The 17,937-nt window shown below is 35.1% G+C and overlaps 2 protein-coding genes across 3 annotated transcripts; one reads left to right on the top strand and one right to left on the bottom strand.

The window, feature by feature from the left end:
• Nucleotides 1–221: 221 nt before the first annotated feature.
• On the bottom strand, nt 222–5,559 carry rnd3b (Rho family GTPase 3b). The gene is made up of 5 exons (XM_082175912.1): nt 5,150–5,559; nt 4,912–4,999; nt 3,003–3,112; nt 1,819–1,947; nt 222–1,406 (listed from the first exon to the last, which is right to left on the bottom strand). Exons 1-5 carry the CDS (start codon nt 5,255–5,257, stop codon nt 1,164–1,166), a joined length of 678 nt encoding a protein of 225 aa, XP_082032038.1. The 5' UTR covers nt 5,258–5,559; the 3' UTR covers nt 222–1,163.
• A 7,393-nt stretch (nt 5,560–12,952) lies between these two features.
• mmadhcb (metabolism of cobalamin associated Db) lies at nt 12,953–17,546 on the top strand. Of its 2 annotated transcripts, XM_082175908.1 has the most exons (8): nt 12,953–13,069; nt 13,721–13,759; nt 13,908–14,046; nt 14,248–14,465; nt 15,325–15,433; nt 15,756–15,886; nt 16,605–16,691; nt 16,774–17,546. In XM_082175908.1, exons 2-8 carry the CDS (start codon nt 13,751–13,753, stop codon nt 16,972–16,974), a joined length of 894 nt encoding a protein of 297 aa, XP_082032034.1. In that variant the 5' UTR covers nt 12,953–13,069; nt 13,721–13,750; the 3' UTR covers nt 16,975–17,546. The 2 variants fall into 2 exon arrangements, with proteins under 2 accessions (XP_082032034.1, XP_082032035.1); XM_082175909.1 differs by lacking the exon at nt 12,953–13,069 and having other exon boundaries at nt 13,698–13,759.
• The last annotated feature ends 391 nt before the right edge of the window (nt 17,547–17,937 follow it).

Raw genomic sequence — 17,937 nt, forward strand, 5'->3', positions numbered from 1 at the left:
CAAACTGAATGCGCTAGAATAGTGTAGGAATCACTAATTTTGCCAGACAATGGACCTTTTGGGTATCTTACATTTAAATAAATAAATAAATAAAAGATAAATCACAGCGCGTGATTTATTTCACAATTGTGATTTAAATGAACCATTGATACATATATCAGTAAATACATTATAAACTTGCTTTTGGTCACAAAAATAAGTAAAGATTACACTAATGGAAATAATACTTATAGAATGCTTTATAGGAAATTGTGGATTAATTTACAGAAATGCAGTTACAAACCTTTTTTTCTATTTTAATGTAACACTTGTAACATTTTAAAATGTTAATTCATACAGACACTTTTTATTTATTTATTTTAGTGTAAATAGTGTATAATTTGTGTATGAGGCTGTTTTGGGGAATCACTTCACAGAGTAATTATCATTACAGCACAAAACACTTTTTTTTTTTTTCAGCTGAATGATCAAGAGACATTCAACAACACTGGTAAAGTCATGATATAAAATATTATAATAGTTGCCATGCAAGTTCTTTTAAAGAAAGAATACAGGCAAACCTTGTAAATCTGAATACATAAAGGATTTAGCTTTTTTAAATAGTGTTTGGAATCTGTTTGCATATGACATAAATTGTCATTGACACAACTGCTTGCGGCAGGTATGCTTAATTTATTGCCTCATTAATATCTCATATAGAAAAAAACTACTTACAATGTATATCTGTGACATTATTTGACACTTTTTGGTGATGTCAGATCTAATAGGACAGTGCTGAGGTTAGCAGCACTGACCACATGTTAATCCAACAAGTTAGTTACGTGCATAAACTGGGGGTCATTGCACTGAAACATGACACAACGAAATCCAGAGGAAATTCTTCTTTGGACGGCTTCTACAAAGTCATAAGTGCTCATTTGGCAGTATAGGAACAGATGTTTTCCCTGCTTTAGGTTTATTATGATGGCTAAAATGTTCTGAGGTGATTTTAAATAGGGGAGAATAGAATGCATCATCATTAATACATGTCGCTCACTCAGTTCACCGGTACATATTGTGAATTGTGAAGTGCAAAATATCTCCCTTCAGTTAATTCCCCAATGGACTTCTAGAAGGAATCCTGATAAGAGAATGAATGCATGCAGATGAAATGGCTTCTGAAATCACATGACTGTGCAGGTTTTTGTCTTGGTCTTGTGTAGACATGACACTGATCCCAGCTCAGGCCTAGATACGTGCGAGCTCCTCTTGGTGGCTCTGCTGGACTTCATGCGCTTCACATTCTTGTTGCTTTTACTGATGCAGGCCAGTGTGGCTATGTGAAAAATGTCCCTCACGCTGTTCTCAGACTGCTGCGCTGAGCACTCGATGTAAGGGGCAGAGATCTGCTTGGCCATGTTTGAACCCTAAAAGGCACAAGAAGTCAAAAATTAAAGCTGATAGACAGTTTAATGCTAAAATAATTTCTGATCATCTAATTCAGGGGTCAAATTACAATGTAAATTTTAAGCTAAAGTTTAGCCAAATGTATCATTGTCAATGTTTCAAGTGTAATATGGGCCTCAATAATGATTATTTTAGTGGTTTTGCACGCTGATTAAGCATCATAACAAAGTCTGTAAATACATTAATATGGAACTGTATGCATTTTATAATATAGCCCAGGTTAAAAATGCAACATGTTTCACTATCCACCACCTAGGGGTCTTTGGTTGAAGATACGTAATTGCACTATTTGTAGTATAAGCTTTTGAAATTGAATGTTAATTTTCATTTGTTCTATTTTGATTGTAGCTATATTTTTTTTTTTAAACTCACCTGGTCATACGATGAAGGAATGTCATTGGACAGCTGAACAAATGTGGCCAGATCTGCACGTAAGTCTGACTTGCATCCAACCAAAAGTACTTTAGTATTGGGACAGAACTCCTCAATTTCCCCTTTCCACTAAAGGGTTTAAAAAACATGGTGTTAGACTGTTGACAAACAGAAATCATATAAATATTAAATGAAAAACCTAAACGAAAATTTGAAATGTTGGCAACTAACTTAAATAAAATAAGTTGAAGTCAAACTGAAATAAATAAACACTAATAAAAGCACATAACAAAATGACTAGAATTAAAACAAAAACTGAAAAATATATGAAATATAAAAAAAATACATTCATTATTTTAATATTTATTGTAATATGATTTATATAACTATTATCATAATATCAGTAAAACTACAAAAACTAAGATTAGAAAAACTAAGAAAACAAACCTAAAATTCCTTTGAAAGACAAGAATATAATATTATTCATTTTTAAGTAATCTTTTATCTGTCTAATACGATTTGGCTGTTTATTTTGAAAATGAGAGCACCACAAATTCCTTTCCACATTGTTTATAAACCCTCCAGCGATTTTGTTATCCCAGGATGTCTATGTCTACAAATCTGTGATTGCATGATATAATATCTTCATGACCCAGTTATTAAAACACTTTCGTTTTAAGTATCATCCCTACTTCTAGTCAGTGGAGGACCCCGACATGGGTGAAATGGGCATTAGCGTAATGTTCTCTAGTAGTTCACCTAGAATCACCCGATGACATCAGTGTAGAGTTGCACAGACCACCTCGCTCAGAGAGAGTCAGTGGGAACACCAATGAAGCCCCAAAACGGGTGGTTAATTCTTGCTCTCTTAAAACCTCTTGTCTCCCCAATGACATCAGAGGTTACAAGGCATTCTGCGGCACAAAGGCTCTATGATTCTGAGGCCCAACGTAAACAATTCTTATTGGTTGTCATTCTCCCCCTCATGTGATAGTCAAAGGATCAAAGCCCTCCCACACATTCCCTCTCTCATTCATTGGACTCTTGTCTCAGATGTCTGGACTTTTGTTCTCATCACCACAAAGACAGGGATTGTGAGAATATCCCAAAAAACAGTTCAGGAGAGCTACAACAGTTTATAAACCATCCGCACCGATGAACAAATGTCTTGAAAATCAGCGTACCTTCCTTAGCACATTCTCCAGAGTCTCTGGTCGACCGATATCAAAACAGATGAGAACTGCATCAGCGTCCGGATAAGAGAGGGGGCGCACGTTGTCATAGTATGGAGACCCTGCAAACACACACCAAAACACTGTACTAATAAATAAATTATTACTTTGAATACGTAATAATCTGAACAATAACCTGACAGTGCAATGGAAAAACTGGTAAGTTAAACAATGAACACAGCATGTTAGCATGATATTTATGCAACTGAATTGTTTTAAGATGGTATATTGCTATTAGATTTATTCCATAATGTATCGCAATGAAATGTTAATTATATCACAATCTTTCAAAGTTCAACAGTATACAAATCAGTGTTATTTTAGTATGATGTATATACTATTATAGTAGGCTATTTGTAGTTTTAGTAATGTTATGTTTTGTCACTTGTTAGTTAAATTATTAAATAGTTAGTAGGTCAAATATTTTTATTTAGCTTTAATTTATTTTTATTTCAATTTTAGTTTTAGTAATTTTCAGCTAGTTGCCAAAGACAACATTTCTCATTTTTGTTTTAATTAATGTTTTTCTCTCTTTACAAGGCAGTGTCAGAAACCATGCACTTCTGTCCTAGAAAAACATAATTTAGGAGTAATCTTTTATTTTATATATATTCATTTATAGCATCCAGTTTGACGAACAACGTCCCCATAAACTACAAACACTATATTACTACTGTCATAGAACAGTAAAAAAGTATATAATTCAATTCAAATAATTAAAAGTCAAAAGTGAATAATTCTCTATCCATTTATTTATTCAGTGTTGCTGTGAGTAAAGTCTTCTTAGGACATTCTGAACTGGTTGGACTGATACTGGTTGGTTTTCTATGGGGGTCTCTGTGCAAGTCACTGTCCCTCTACATAGGAACACAGCACATGTATCCATGTTTCAAGCGCAGCAAATTAGGTTACAGTGCTATTCTGGGAGGTGAGTGTTGAATCTGTTCTAGAAAGTTTGTAGAGCTTGAAATGAGTTCAAATCTCAGATCATTAGCCATCATTACTGAAATATTTAACAGTCTCATTTTGAAATGTCTGTCCATGGCGAGGCATGGGTTGCTCGCAAAAAACATGAGGAAGGAAAAGATGATAACTGTCAGTTCAGATTTGATAAATATATAAACAACTGTTTAAAGAAAGCATTATTTGCAAACAAACTATGCTATGAAAATTACTACCACATATGTGTAGATTATTTTGAGATAGTATTACCTAACATTAACAACATTCATCTGAGTCATTCTAGAAGTGTGGGAGACAAGAGTGAGTCTGCTGTGAGAACATCACGAGCAAAAATAAAGCTTCCGCTTAAAACCAAACACAGTTTTACAGTTTGATTCAATTGAAGAACCTTTTTAAGCTCCACAACACTTTTTATTCTTAATTTCTTCAGAAAACCATGGCTCTTAAGAGAGAATCAATCTAATATGCAGGCAGTGCAACATGAAGAGCTTATTAAACTGGACTGCGTAGGTAACCCAAGATATCAAACGTTGTTTTTGATAAGAAAAACCTGAACCAAATCCAAAACCAAAACCTAAAAGTGTTCATTAATAAAATATAAAAGTGCTCATAGCACTCACTTTTCTTCTTCAACCTCATCATCACATATTCAAATTTTTTATTAATGAATTATATCATAAGTGATGAATCATACATCAGTCTGACAAGAATATCTGTGGTCCTCTTCCAGTCTCCAGTCCACCAAAAATAGAGGGTGTCATATCATCATATCCCACAACGCCCAAAATCTCAAAAACTGCATTACAGCTTCTATGAAGACCAATAAATTCATAGGCTATGTGCATGTGTGTGGATCGAGGCTTGGATAAAAACATCAAATTGCTTTTCCTTCTCTTACCTGAAGTATCCCAAAGACTGAGCTCAACTCTCAATGTGTCCACCTCAAAACTGGCTGTGTAGTTCTCAAACACCGTAGGAACATAGTTCTGCAAGAGAAAGATCCAAAGTTTAATATTTAACCAAACAAAACGACCAGCTAATGGCTAAAACGTTCAATAAATGTTACACTCATGACACAAAATGATATTAAAGATCAAATTAACATTCATATTTATTGGCGACTTTTCTCTACTAACCTCTGGAAAGGAGTCTTTGGCAAACACATTTAACAAAGACGTCTTCCCACACTGAGTGTCCCCGACCACAACTATTTTACATTTCATATCGTGATGGTGATCCATCATGGGCTATCGTTAACTGAACCTCATCTTCATTCACCGTCGCTGAACATCAACCGGGTGACCTCGAGACTGCAGTCTGTCCATGATGTTACAGTAAGAGAGAAAGATTCCAGTTCTCTGTGCAAAGTGTTTAAGTTGTGTTCGGTGCTCCTCGGGTTGTGATAAAGATGAAGGCAAGAGGTGCATCCTCTGCTCGCAGCGCTGAGGAATAAACCGCTTGAAACGTTTCGCTTTGGAGTCTGTGAAACATCCACATACTTGTGTGATGAGCGCAGCGCGAGACCGCCCCGAGCATCAGCTCGCATTCCAGCGCGCGAGGACGCGCCGCGCGCTCCAACGCTCTGACAAATGCTGCTAAGGAAACAGGATTTTCTGCAGAGCAATGACAAAAGCCTAAAGAAACGCAGATGTAGTCAAATCCCAGGACTGTGATGTGATCAATTAAACAGTCTGGTTGTAACATGAAACTGTTTTCACTAATACTGCCGTTTGTTATGCTCACAAAGGCTGCATTTATTTGAACAAAAATAAAGTAAAAAGAGTTGGCTAATGTGTGCTATTATCTATTGTAGCCTAATACATTTTAAAGTCTAATGTATTCCTGTCTAAATCTGAAATTTCTGCAGCCATTTCTCCAGTCTTCGTTGTCACATGATCCTTCAGAAATCATTCTAAATGCTGATTTAGTGTCCTTATTATTGTCAATATTGAAAACAGTTGTGCTGCTTAATAGTTTAGTGGAAACTGTGATTGGCCTACATTTTATTCAGGATTCTTTGATGAAGAGAAAGTTCAAAATAACAGCTTTTATTTGAAATAGAAATTGTATATGTAACATTATAAATGCCTCTTTTGATCATGCAACCTAAGAGTATCTGTAATGCATTTTCATTAAAACAAAACAAAAAACATGTAATAATAATGTATTATGACTCAACACTAAAATTTCAGTAACTGTCTTTATTTGTACTAACCAAATATTAGGACGATGTCAGGTAAAAAAAAAAAAAAAAATTTTAAATGGGCCTATAGTTCATAATGATGATTTCGCACTCATTGGCCCATTGTGAACCCACTCATTTTGACTTCTGATTTTTGTTATATTTCCTACATAAAATGATAAAAGAGACCTGACACAACACAAATGCGAGTACACACTTTAATACTGTTCTAGATTATTTAACAAAATATGTCCAATTTTGCCTGAATTAACCCTAGTCAATCAAGATATCTATAGATCTATAGTGCCTGAGAAAACGCTCAAATTTCCTTGGAAGTGTGATTCAGGGAGCAGACTGTAAGGATACAAGTTAGAAAAATGACCATGAGGAGGAATTTGAGTCAGTCCTTTTACAACAGTTAAAAACAGCAGATATGGTAAATCGCAGTCATGTGTTTTCATGTGCATTTTATGTCAAATATGGATAATAACAAAAGCCTCAGTCCAGCTATAACAGTAGGGCCTATTTGCAACAATGCACTATAAGTTTAAAATAGGTTGAATGTCCTGATCTTATGTTCTTGACTCTTCCTAAAGGCAGTGTCATTTGTCCCTAAGAGCACTCACTGTGAGGTCAATATACAAGATATTTTAAGAGAAAACAGCCATGAAGGGACTTTACAACCTTATAGGGAGGGCTAGCTTTTGATGAAATGTGAAAAGAATGTCCTGTGGTTGGTTTTTCCTCTTTTCCCAACAGTTTCGCAATATTGCTGGCTCCACACGCCTGTGTCTCAACACAAAGATCACATGAATCATATGTTTTGCTTTTCGCTCTGTGAGGGTGTAAAACATGATCATCATAAGCAGTACTAATGAAACCATATGTCCTTTTAACAGAGTAATGTGCAGACATTGGTATATACTGTTCATTTTGTAAACAAAATATTTCAGTAATAATTCAATCAAATGTTGTGTAATCTGATATACTGCAAAAAAATTGATTACATTTTTTCATTATTATTTATGTATGCTGAAAATATTAGTGAACACCCTCCTGTGTCAGCAGCAGTTTAAGAGTAAGAGCACAACCCAGAGCAGGAATGTTCTCAGAATTGGAGGACAGCCAGAGAAAGAAGCTGCTCCATGACTGAATGAATACCACATCTTCACAGTCAACCGACAAGAACTGTCTCCATCCTGGATCATTTACAAATCATGATAGAAATGCTTTTAAGAATACTGATCACATATGGAAACACTTAAGTGATGCTGATTTTCCCTGCTTAAAAATTCAGCATTGCTGGTCACCAGCATACGGTTTGTTTTGCATGGGATGCCGGTTGCTGGTTTGCTAGTCATCACCAGCAAGGGAAACAGGAGTGCTGATTGACCAGCTCAGTTTTGCTTGAGAACTTAATTTGATGGTCCATAGCACTATACCAGCTCTAAACATGGAATTCATGCTGGTTTATATTGAATTTTTCAGCAGGGTTTCCACTTTTCAAATGTACTAACCACGTCTTAATACTAATTCATGTCTCTCACCATCACCGTGCATGTTTGTGTCATTTCCTTTTCTGTCCCTAGAAACCCTATTGGCTTCAGTGTAGCTTTGTGCTGAGTGAGCAGAAAGACCACATGTGCTCTACGCAGAACTCAACAATTTGAGAGGTGGCGGTCACTCGTTGTGTGTGGAAACATATGGATCTGATAACACAATTTTCGAAAAACGTTATTCACCAACCCCCGCTGGACCACCAGAATATAGAATAACAAACTGTGTGAGTCTGTGGAATGTGAAAGTTAAACATCAGACATGGGCCTCTTCTGTTACAAGCAGCTCCTCACCTGATAAAAAAGCTCTCTGATTTTAGATTGAACCATAAGGATGGAAAGACTCTGAGGTTGCGGCAATTTGCCAGAATCTGCTGTTCCCACAACCGAGACATGAAACAAACTAAAATAACTACAGCATACTAAGTGCAAGGACAGTCTAGAAGGAGGGGGGAGTATATTTATATTGTGTCAATTTCATGAGAGCATATGAGTGATTGAAAATTTGTGGCAAACCCAGGGTCATCATGAATGCTTTTCCTTTTTCTTTTGGGTGCACCAGTGGCTGTCACAGGTTTGTGCTACAGGCAAGATAAAACATGACCAAAGAAAACATATATACACTTCCAGTACTAAACAACATAATAGTTTATGTAAGTGTAAAATGTGTTAGGCTTGGTACATACTTTTTCGTTTAGAATGCAAGGGGACTTAAATATCTTACAATTATCAAAGACTAGAGAATGAATGTTAAAACATGCTGTGACACACACACACACACACACACACACACACACACACACACACACACACACACACACACACACACACACACACACACACACACACACACACACACACACACACACACACACACACACACACACACACACACACACATATAGAGAGAGAGAGAGAGAGAGAGAGAGTATTTATACATAATGCATTTTCAAAAATGTATTTAATCTCACTGACAAAGTATCAAATTTTCCTCAAGGTACTGTCACCATTAGTTATAATAATAAGGCCAGGGGGTCAAACGGAAACTCTGAAAATATTCTGATCTGTCTCACATATCAAAAAACAAGTCATAACAACTAAACTTACACCACAACAAGCAACTTTTTCATGTTCTACTAAATGGTTTGTGCCTCTGGCTTGTACATGTGTTGCAATGCACAGAAAGCAGGTATCTCCGATTCGACCGGTACATCTGGTGCTATATGGGAAACCACAGCATGTGGTGGCTTGTCGTAGCAGGATGTTTTGTCTTTGAAACCCCAGAGAGGAACAATTTCTCATTATTTATGCCTGTTGCCCCTGTCTTTCCTACTATCTGACTCTTTTTCCTCCATAAAAAGAGCAAATGTCTGAACGGCTGAATGTGTTTGGTAATCCTGCTGTGGCATCATTCTGGAATCTCTCAGGCATTCCAGTCCTTCAGTTACACATTCTTGGGGAACGGCAACTTGGATGATTACTTGGTGTCTACAAAACACAACTAAAAGCCATCCAGTGAGTAATGAAATAGCATGAAATAACTTTACATTATCATTATCAGTTATAAGTTTACCTCTATTGGCTGATTCATAATGAAATGCGTAGTTCCACTAAACACATATTGCTGCCTCATCTTATAAGGCAGCATATTTTTCATTAGAAGTTTTCCTGCGCGTACTGTAAGTATGATTAATCCACACAGTTATTTGTGAATGAGACCCATTGTCATGCTGGAATTGAAAAGCCCTCCAACTCCCCAAATTGTTGCAAAACAGTCGAACTCAAACAGTTCTCTAGATCTCTATAGTGTCACTGGACTGTGCGTGAAGATAAGAATGGTCTTCATTGGAATTAAGGGGCCTATTATAGCCAACACACTTATAAGAAAAGGATGATCACAGGAAATCCTACCACGGTGCAGAATGGCTTGTCTATATTTCTCATTTGTTATCTAACAGAAACACGCGTCTCTCTAATCCAGTTTTGATGTAGCCAAATTGAGAAACTGTCCTAAACAGACTGATTCATGACTGTAGTTTTACAGGAGAGGAAATCATGTACTGCACACAAGGGCATGGAGTCTGTGGTTTTTGCTTTTGAGAAATATATGGAGGTATTGAGCATGAATAAGATTATGGATATGCTTAACAATAAGGAAAAATTCCTAAAAAGCTTAATTAACTAATACATTTCTAAACAGATTTATTTCAGGTTAATGTTCATTTACAGCATTTCATCAGTACACACATTTGACATTGAAAGAACAAGACATCTAGGACATCTTTTGTCTTTTCATCTTTTTTCTTATCATGAGAAAAATAAGGCAGCCAAGTGACTAGTGCCACTAAAAGAACATTAGGGGGAAACCTGAAGCTATTTAATTCCATTACACTTCATTTGAGTAAGTACAGTGCTGCAGTTTTTAACTGTGCCTTTGTTGAGGAGAAACCCTTTGGCTTTGGTACAGCTTTTAGATATTGAGTTGCCACATAGGACTGACAAACAGCGCCTGGTAATGCAATTCACTGCTTCAGGGTGACCTGGAATGTCCTCCGAGTTTCAGAAGAGCATGCAAGGCAGTGAAAGCCTTAATAGGCCCCGACAAAAGCCTTCCGTCCTTTACAGAAACGGGCTCTGTTGCTGTTTTTAGTATTGGTGCATATCACACCTGACCCATAATGTAAGAAAAAATAGGCCAAAAAAAAAAAAAAGGAGAGAGAGAGAGAGAGAGAGAGAGAGAGAGAGAGAGAGAGAGAGAGAGAGAGAGAGAGAGAGAGAGAGAGAGAACGAAATACCCTACCAGTGGGACACTATTATGTTTGTATTTGCATTATATTTTTCATATTGTAACACTAATCATATACAATGTAATACAGTGCTTCAAATGTGCTGATTCTTTTTGGTTTTATTTATGTAGAGTGAACCTGGGTACAAATACATTTGTCTGTCAGTATCTTCTCATTATTCCGTTGTTGTTTGTTTAGGATGGACAATCTTTAATAGACTAATACATTATCAAGCCTTTTTGAGGATTCTTTAATGTATTTGGCTTTTATTAAAGTCAAAAGCATTTGGTGCAACTTACATTTGCTAAAAATACAGTGAAAGATGAAACAATAAATCACTGTTTTCTTATTGTCATTTAGTGTGTACTTTGAAAGCATGCTGTACTGCAGAAAAGCCACATATTGCTTTCATGTATTTTAAGCTGGCTTTAGCAGAATAAAGGAAGAAATGCCAAGACAATTTTTAATAGACTATATAAATCACATTCTCTGGCTGGTCTTACATGCTTGGAAGAAATGGAAAAATCTATATAAATTTGTTTGGTTTTCAAATGTCAAGTTTTCTTCATGGCTGAAATTAATAAGGTTTGTTACCCGTTCTGGTGCAAGGCAGAAAATAACATAAATTATTATAGGCTAACATTGATGCTAATATTTAATGTGAAGGTGATTCCATCACCAGAACAGCACCGAAGCATATTCACAGTAGAATGGCAAGCCATTTGGACTTTTATTAATTCCCTGGATATTAATTCTTGATTTCAACAATTCAATTTGATCTATAGTTAAAATGCGAATTATTGATATCAGGAATTAGATTTTAAAAAATAAATTAAAAAAAGGTTGCCAGGAATTACATTTCCACTAGTGAAATTGTCAATTCTTGATATCAACAATGACATCATCACTCGCAGAAATATGAATTCTTGATATCAGAATTACATTTTAAGAATTAAATAGTAAAAACTATAATTCTTGATAATTGTTATTTTCAGTAGTTAAATGTCACCATATAGGCTGCCATTCAAATTCAATTGTTGATATCAAGAATTGATTTCTTAGCTGAAATTCCAATTTCACTTTATCAGAAATACAATTCTTGCTAGTGAAAATCTTGCTAGCAATAATTACGTGGTTACTAGTGCAAATGTCTGTTCTTAATATCAACAACTGAAATGCTATGTTCATTTTTTGACATCAATCATTTGATTGTCACCAGTGATAGTAGATTGTTACTTGTAAGAAAGCCATTTTAGATATCTGAAATTACTCTCCTAATTATTGATATCAGAAATACATTTTCAGATATCAGAAATAACAAATGTGACCTGTTGAAACACATTTACAGATATCAAGAAGTAACATTACAACTAGTGAAAATTGACTTCATGAAATCAGGAATTTATTTTCTACTAGTAGCCTAACTTCGAAATTATTCATTGATATATATATAAAAAACGTTTTTTTTCATTTCTGATATGTGAAACTGGAATTTCAACTATAAGAAAACATTTTTTGGATATCAACAATTGAATCTAAATCTAAATCAACAATTGAATCTAAATGATATGGTGACATTTAACTAGTACAATTATATAATTAAATTCTTGATATCAATAATTCATTTTTCTGTCAGTGATGATCATTGTCGATATCAATAATTAAATATTTTACCAGTGGAAATGTAATTCCTGATAGCCTATAAAAAAATTGCCATTTTTATTAGTAGAAATCTAATTTCTGATAGCCTATTAAGAATAAGCATTTTATAACTAGTGAAAATTGAATTGTTGATCACAAATTCATATCCAATGAATAAAAGTCAAAACGGCTTGCCATACAGTTGTTCCTCTTACACCTCCAAGTTTATCACATTGCAATGCTTTCTCCCCTCAGTAAAACAAATTCAAACACCTAATAGGTTATAATTAAGCTATTTCATAATTTTTTTACTCAAGGATCCTAATGAAAGACTCCCCTTAGCCCCTTTCACACAGCACACCGGAATCTCTGTGTGAAAGGGATTGTGAAAGAGTTTTTTTTTTTCTAAGCCATCTTTCCTGTGTTTTTGTTGTGTGCTTTTATCACAGGGCTTTTATCCTGCCAGACATGTTTGTGAGTCAACAATGTCAATGGAAACAAGTCAATGGCAACAAGCTTTTCCGGTTTCATTCTATTATAAAGCAACCCAAGAGCAAAATAATTAAATTATGTAGGCCTAGTTTAAAGAGGTGAAATAGCCTACTTTATTTTTTATTAATTAGCATATTGTTGGAGAGTGTGAACTAGGCTAAATAAAGTAGTTTAAAATGTCTGTTATATGCTTGAATAGAACTAAAGTCTGAGTCTCAAGAACGAGCAAGAGAAACATTTTCTATGATGTTCTGCGGACGTCATCTAGTGGAGCTGTAAGAAATTTCAGGGACGCTCTTGTGTTTGTCCTTTACACGCTTCCGTCGTTACGTAATCATAAGGTTAAACCAGAGTAGCTGTTAGCTTGCTAACAGCTAACATACATCATACACAATTCAGGTAAGAACATATAAATTTGCTTACTTTGAATATTGTTATTGCGCATCTACAAAGAGAGTACTAAATAATACAGAACACAGGATATGTTTCATTTTTATTGGAGTGATTGTTATTAAATGTAACTTTTCAACAAAGTTTAGCCAATGGGCTAATGAGACATGAGTAAATAACAAATGTGTCATTAACTGTTTACTTTATAGTTCATCTGTTACATTTGTGAGAATTGGTTGAAGGCCGAAAATGTTAGTTTTTTATAGTGGTACGTTGTATTATTTATTGCTCCTTTATGACCTCTCTGTAAGTTGCACAACAGACAGCAGCTGGTTTATTACATATTGCAGATTAGTATTGTTTAGTTCTTAGTTACAAGAGGAAATATTGCAACTCAGGGTGATTTTTAACAAAATGATCCGTTTCTTTACTGGGCTGTACAGATCTGTAAATTATGAAGTCTTGGACACTGCTCTCATCCATGTTTTATCCAGCTCAAAATAATTATTGTTTTGTCAGGTACCTAATGAAGAGCTACATTAGTTGTGTGTGTGTGTGTGTGTGTGTGTGTGTGTGTGTGTGTGTGTGTGTGTGTGTGTGTGTGTGTGTGTGTTTAATAAGTATTGTTATGTGACTACATTATTTTTCCCCCACCCACAGGTGAACTGTAAACAAGAGAAGCCCAACAGGATGACCAGTGTAAGTGTACTACTGTAAACCCTAGTCATTGCAAGGTGGATCCAAGTAAACACAACAAAATCTAACATCATGACCACATGTTTGTCATTGTTCTCCTATGGTAGAGATGTTTATAAGCGCTATATAACTGCTTGCTGTGTTTTCTCAGGTGCTCTGCAGCAGAGCTCGGCTGGTGACGTACCTGCCAGGGCTTCACGTTCTAGTTCATCGTGTTGTTGGAGCCAGAACTTTCTCTGGGGCGTCCGGCTCAGATGAGCCACACTTGAACAACACAACCCCTACCATTGGTAAATGAGTGTATTCCTCTCTAGAATATTTAAAAAACAGTTGTCCTCCAATAAAACAGAATTAAGTAATTGCCTTTTCAGGTAGACTTACCGTAATTACAAAATATTTAACATACAGATTAATAACAGCATTTGATGTTGTATCATTAGTTTGATGTAATATAACTTTTGTGTTTTGTGTTGGTTATTTCCTGTGAATAGCACCCAGGACAGTGTGGCCGGATGAGAACATGGGCCCATTTGGGCCTCAGGATAAGCGCTTCCAGTTGCCGGGTAACGTGGGCTTTGACTGTCATTTGGAGGGTCCAGTGGAGCAGAGGAGCACACCGATCCACAGTGTGATGCCGGACTTGCTCACTGCTCAGTCCAGCAGCGAGAGGCACAACTTCATCCTGGCCCATTTCATCAATGAGCTACATGTATGATGCTTTCAGAAAAAAAGATCTGTATTTGGAATGACAGAATAAACAAATAACTAGTAAAAATAGCATTATTAATGGTTGTGAAGTTAATGCTTAATGCATTAATGGTTAAAGATCATAATTAACAACATGAATTTGAAAAACAAAAGAGTTCACTATCATTAATAAAGTTATTGTTTTGCTTTTGCTTATAATAAGGGTTATCTAAATATTACCTCATAATTTTAATATAATGTAAAATGTTAGGTTTTATATCGTTCAAAAGTTTAGGGTTGGTGAGATTTTTTTGTAATGTTTTTGAAAGTCTTTTTTGCTCACCAAGGATGCATGTATTTGATCAAAATACTGTAAATTGTGAAATCTTACTACAATTTAACATAACTATATTATCTTTTGAATATATTCTGAAATGAAATTTATTCTTGTGATTGAAAGCTGAATTTTCAGCATCAGTACACCAGTCTTCAGCGTCACACGATCCTTCAGAAATCATTCTAATATGATGATTTGCTGCTCAAGAAACATTTCTTCTTATCAATGCTGAAAACAGTTGTGCTGCTCAATATTTTTTAGAAAACCATATTTAATTTTTTTTTAGGTTTTTTGATGAATAGAAAATTCAATAGAACAGCATTTATTTGAAATATAATTGATTTTGTTTTTAATATAAAAGTCTTTACTGTCACTTTTGATCAATTTGATGCATCTTTGCTGAATAAAAGTATTATTTTCTTTAAAAAGATCTTGACACCAAACTTTTCAAACTTTTATTTATACAAAGAGAGAGAGAGAGAGAGAGAATACAATACTGTGTATATATATATGTACATATACATGTATTTGTTTTGTTTTTTAGGAAATTGATCTGACTTCTTCAGCACAGAACGTAGATAAAGCAGAGCACTTTTTTGATAATTCCAGTGTGGAGTGTGCCATTCAGTCTTGCCCTGAATTGTTAAAGAAAGGTCAGTATGCTGCTGTTTTAGAGTATTTGAATTCATCAGATTTAGCATGGACCTGTTATATTGCACTGTGACTTTCTGATGAGGTTGTTGGCAGTAGGGGTGGTCTCGGTTTGAATGGTGTAAATGTAAAATATGACCACAAGAGGGTAGCATTTCCATATGTATTTTAGGCACTGAATTTTGTGGTTGTTCTAAATCTCAAAATGTAACAGTGTTTTGTATGTAATTACTGTACAGATATGTATTATTTTGTACTGTAGTGTCGCATTCGTGTGGTTAATGTTTATTTACATGCGTGTACCCTATTTATTATCTAATTCAGATTTTGAGTCCATGTTCCCTGAGGCGCCGTCAACTGGCTTGATAGTGGTCACTGTGACTCAGAGGACACAGAACGACATGACGGCCTGGACTGAGCAAGTGGACAAAGAAAGGGAAGAGCTGCTGGCTAAAGTGAGTTGATCCAGTTGCTTGATATGATTAACATGACATATTTTTTTTATATATATATATATATATATATAAGTGCATAAATCATGTTATTTGCAATTAACAAGATTCATATTTCAACATCCTAAAGAGATGTGCCAGAGATATCAAGCACTCAACATTGCAATGGATAGTCTATCTATTTTTCTGTCTATCTATAGATAAATCTATACTGTATATACAGATAGATAGACATTGTCATATAATTGAAGTTATATATATTATAATATATATTAACTGTAAATTAGTATGATATATATTTGTTTATTATATTATAAATTAATAGTATAATATTTACATGATATATAATATATAATATTATATTATTACTGTACACACATAATGCCTGTATTATACAAACTTTGTATTGTCCTTGAGCAAAGTTATTTGGCTTTAGTACAACAAAAGTTCTTCAGAACATGTGTGTATGAGAGGGAGAGCTTTGGCAGGCTGTGTTATTTACTGTTATTGTCTGGTTCACATCACTGTGGGGCCATGCTGTAGGAATGCTGCAGGGACTGTATTATTTTCATGCCATTGATTGTTTATGAGCAGCTTTATTCAAAGGAAAGATTTATAACTGAGCGTGTGCCAAAACCATGTAAGCTAAACTGAATGGAAGCTCCATTGTTAAAGCAATTCATTAGATTTGAATCAATGTTGATAATTGTGTTCTATGCAGTTTATTGCAGGTGCCACGGAGATATGTAATGCTCTCCGAACAGAAGGATTCTGGGCCGATTTCATAGACCCGTCATCTGGACTTGCAGTAAGTCATATAAACGTGTACAGAACTTTTGATACAATCCACAAGCTGCTGTTTAAGTTTTCTTAATCTTCTCTGTCCTCAGTTCTTTGGACCGTACACAAACAACTCGCTCTTTGAAACAGATGAAAGGTATCGGCATTTAGGTTTTCAGATTGAAGACCTGGGCTGTTGTAAAGTGATTCGGCACGGAATGTGGGGGACGCACGCTTTTGTGGGCACACTTTTCACCACAGCGCCACCCAACAGCCAGATCATGAAGAAGCTACAAGGAGACGAAAGTTAATTAGTTAAAGATGCTGTGTGTATCGCCATGTGAACACTATCAATATCAAAAACACACTTACATCCCTTAAAGCACTTAATGAAGTTTCCCAATGACTGCTGCTGGAAATGTGTATTTATTTTTGTAGAACAAAGAGCAGTTTTGGTGTAATTTTTATTTTGGATAATTGTTTTACAGAGGGAAGTTCTGTGTCAAATGTATAACATCTCTCTCTCTCTCTCTCTCTCTCTCTCTCTCTCTCTCTCTCTCTCTCTCTCTCTCTCTCTCTCTCTCTCTCTCTCTCTCTCTCTCTCTCTCTCTCTCTCTCTCTCTCTCTCTCTGCTGCCTTTCTTGTAATACAGACCTTAAAGGAACTGAAATGTAACAGTTGTAGAGCTGAAATTGTTTCTTTACCATTGCTCAATCTGAATCTGCATTTGGTAATTGTACATTTGTTGTTGAGGGTGGTTAATTTTGTCATAAATTATACATAAAAGGTTTGGGTAGTGATCAAGAGCAGTAATCCGTTTAATTCAGTATTGTAAGCTTTAGTCATAGCGCCATGAAAGGTACAATAAATAATATTGAATGAGTATCACTGGCTATAATATTGGCATATTTTTGTGTTATTTTGATGCCTTTTAAGTAAATATAACTACAGTTAGACTGATAATTGGAATGACTGAATTGATTTTTATTAGACCAATGTTCATACATTTGTACATAATGAATTATTGGTTCTTAAATATCAGGTAGTTTTCATAAACCGCTTAGTTTAGACTCTAAACACTCAGCAAAACCATTAAATGACTGTGTATTCAGTTAAAAACAACTGTGTATAGAGGTCAAGTCAATAATTTATTAATGTATATTATGGATAAATTGCTAAACTTTTTGTGTAACCACTAATCATTCTCCGGCATGAACATTTAGTATTTTGAGCTTAATATTTAAGCAGAGCCCAAAACATTGTTGAAAATTAAT

Source organism: Leuciscus leuciscus (genome assembly GCF_965113295.1).
Source record: "Leuciscus leuciscus genome assembly, chromosome: 7".
Lineage (NCBI taxonomy): Eukaryota > Metazoa > Chordata > Actinopteri > Cypriniformes > Leuciscidae > Leuciscus > Leuciscus leuciscus.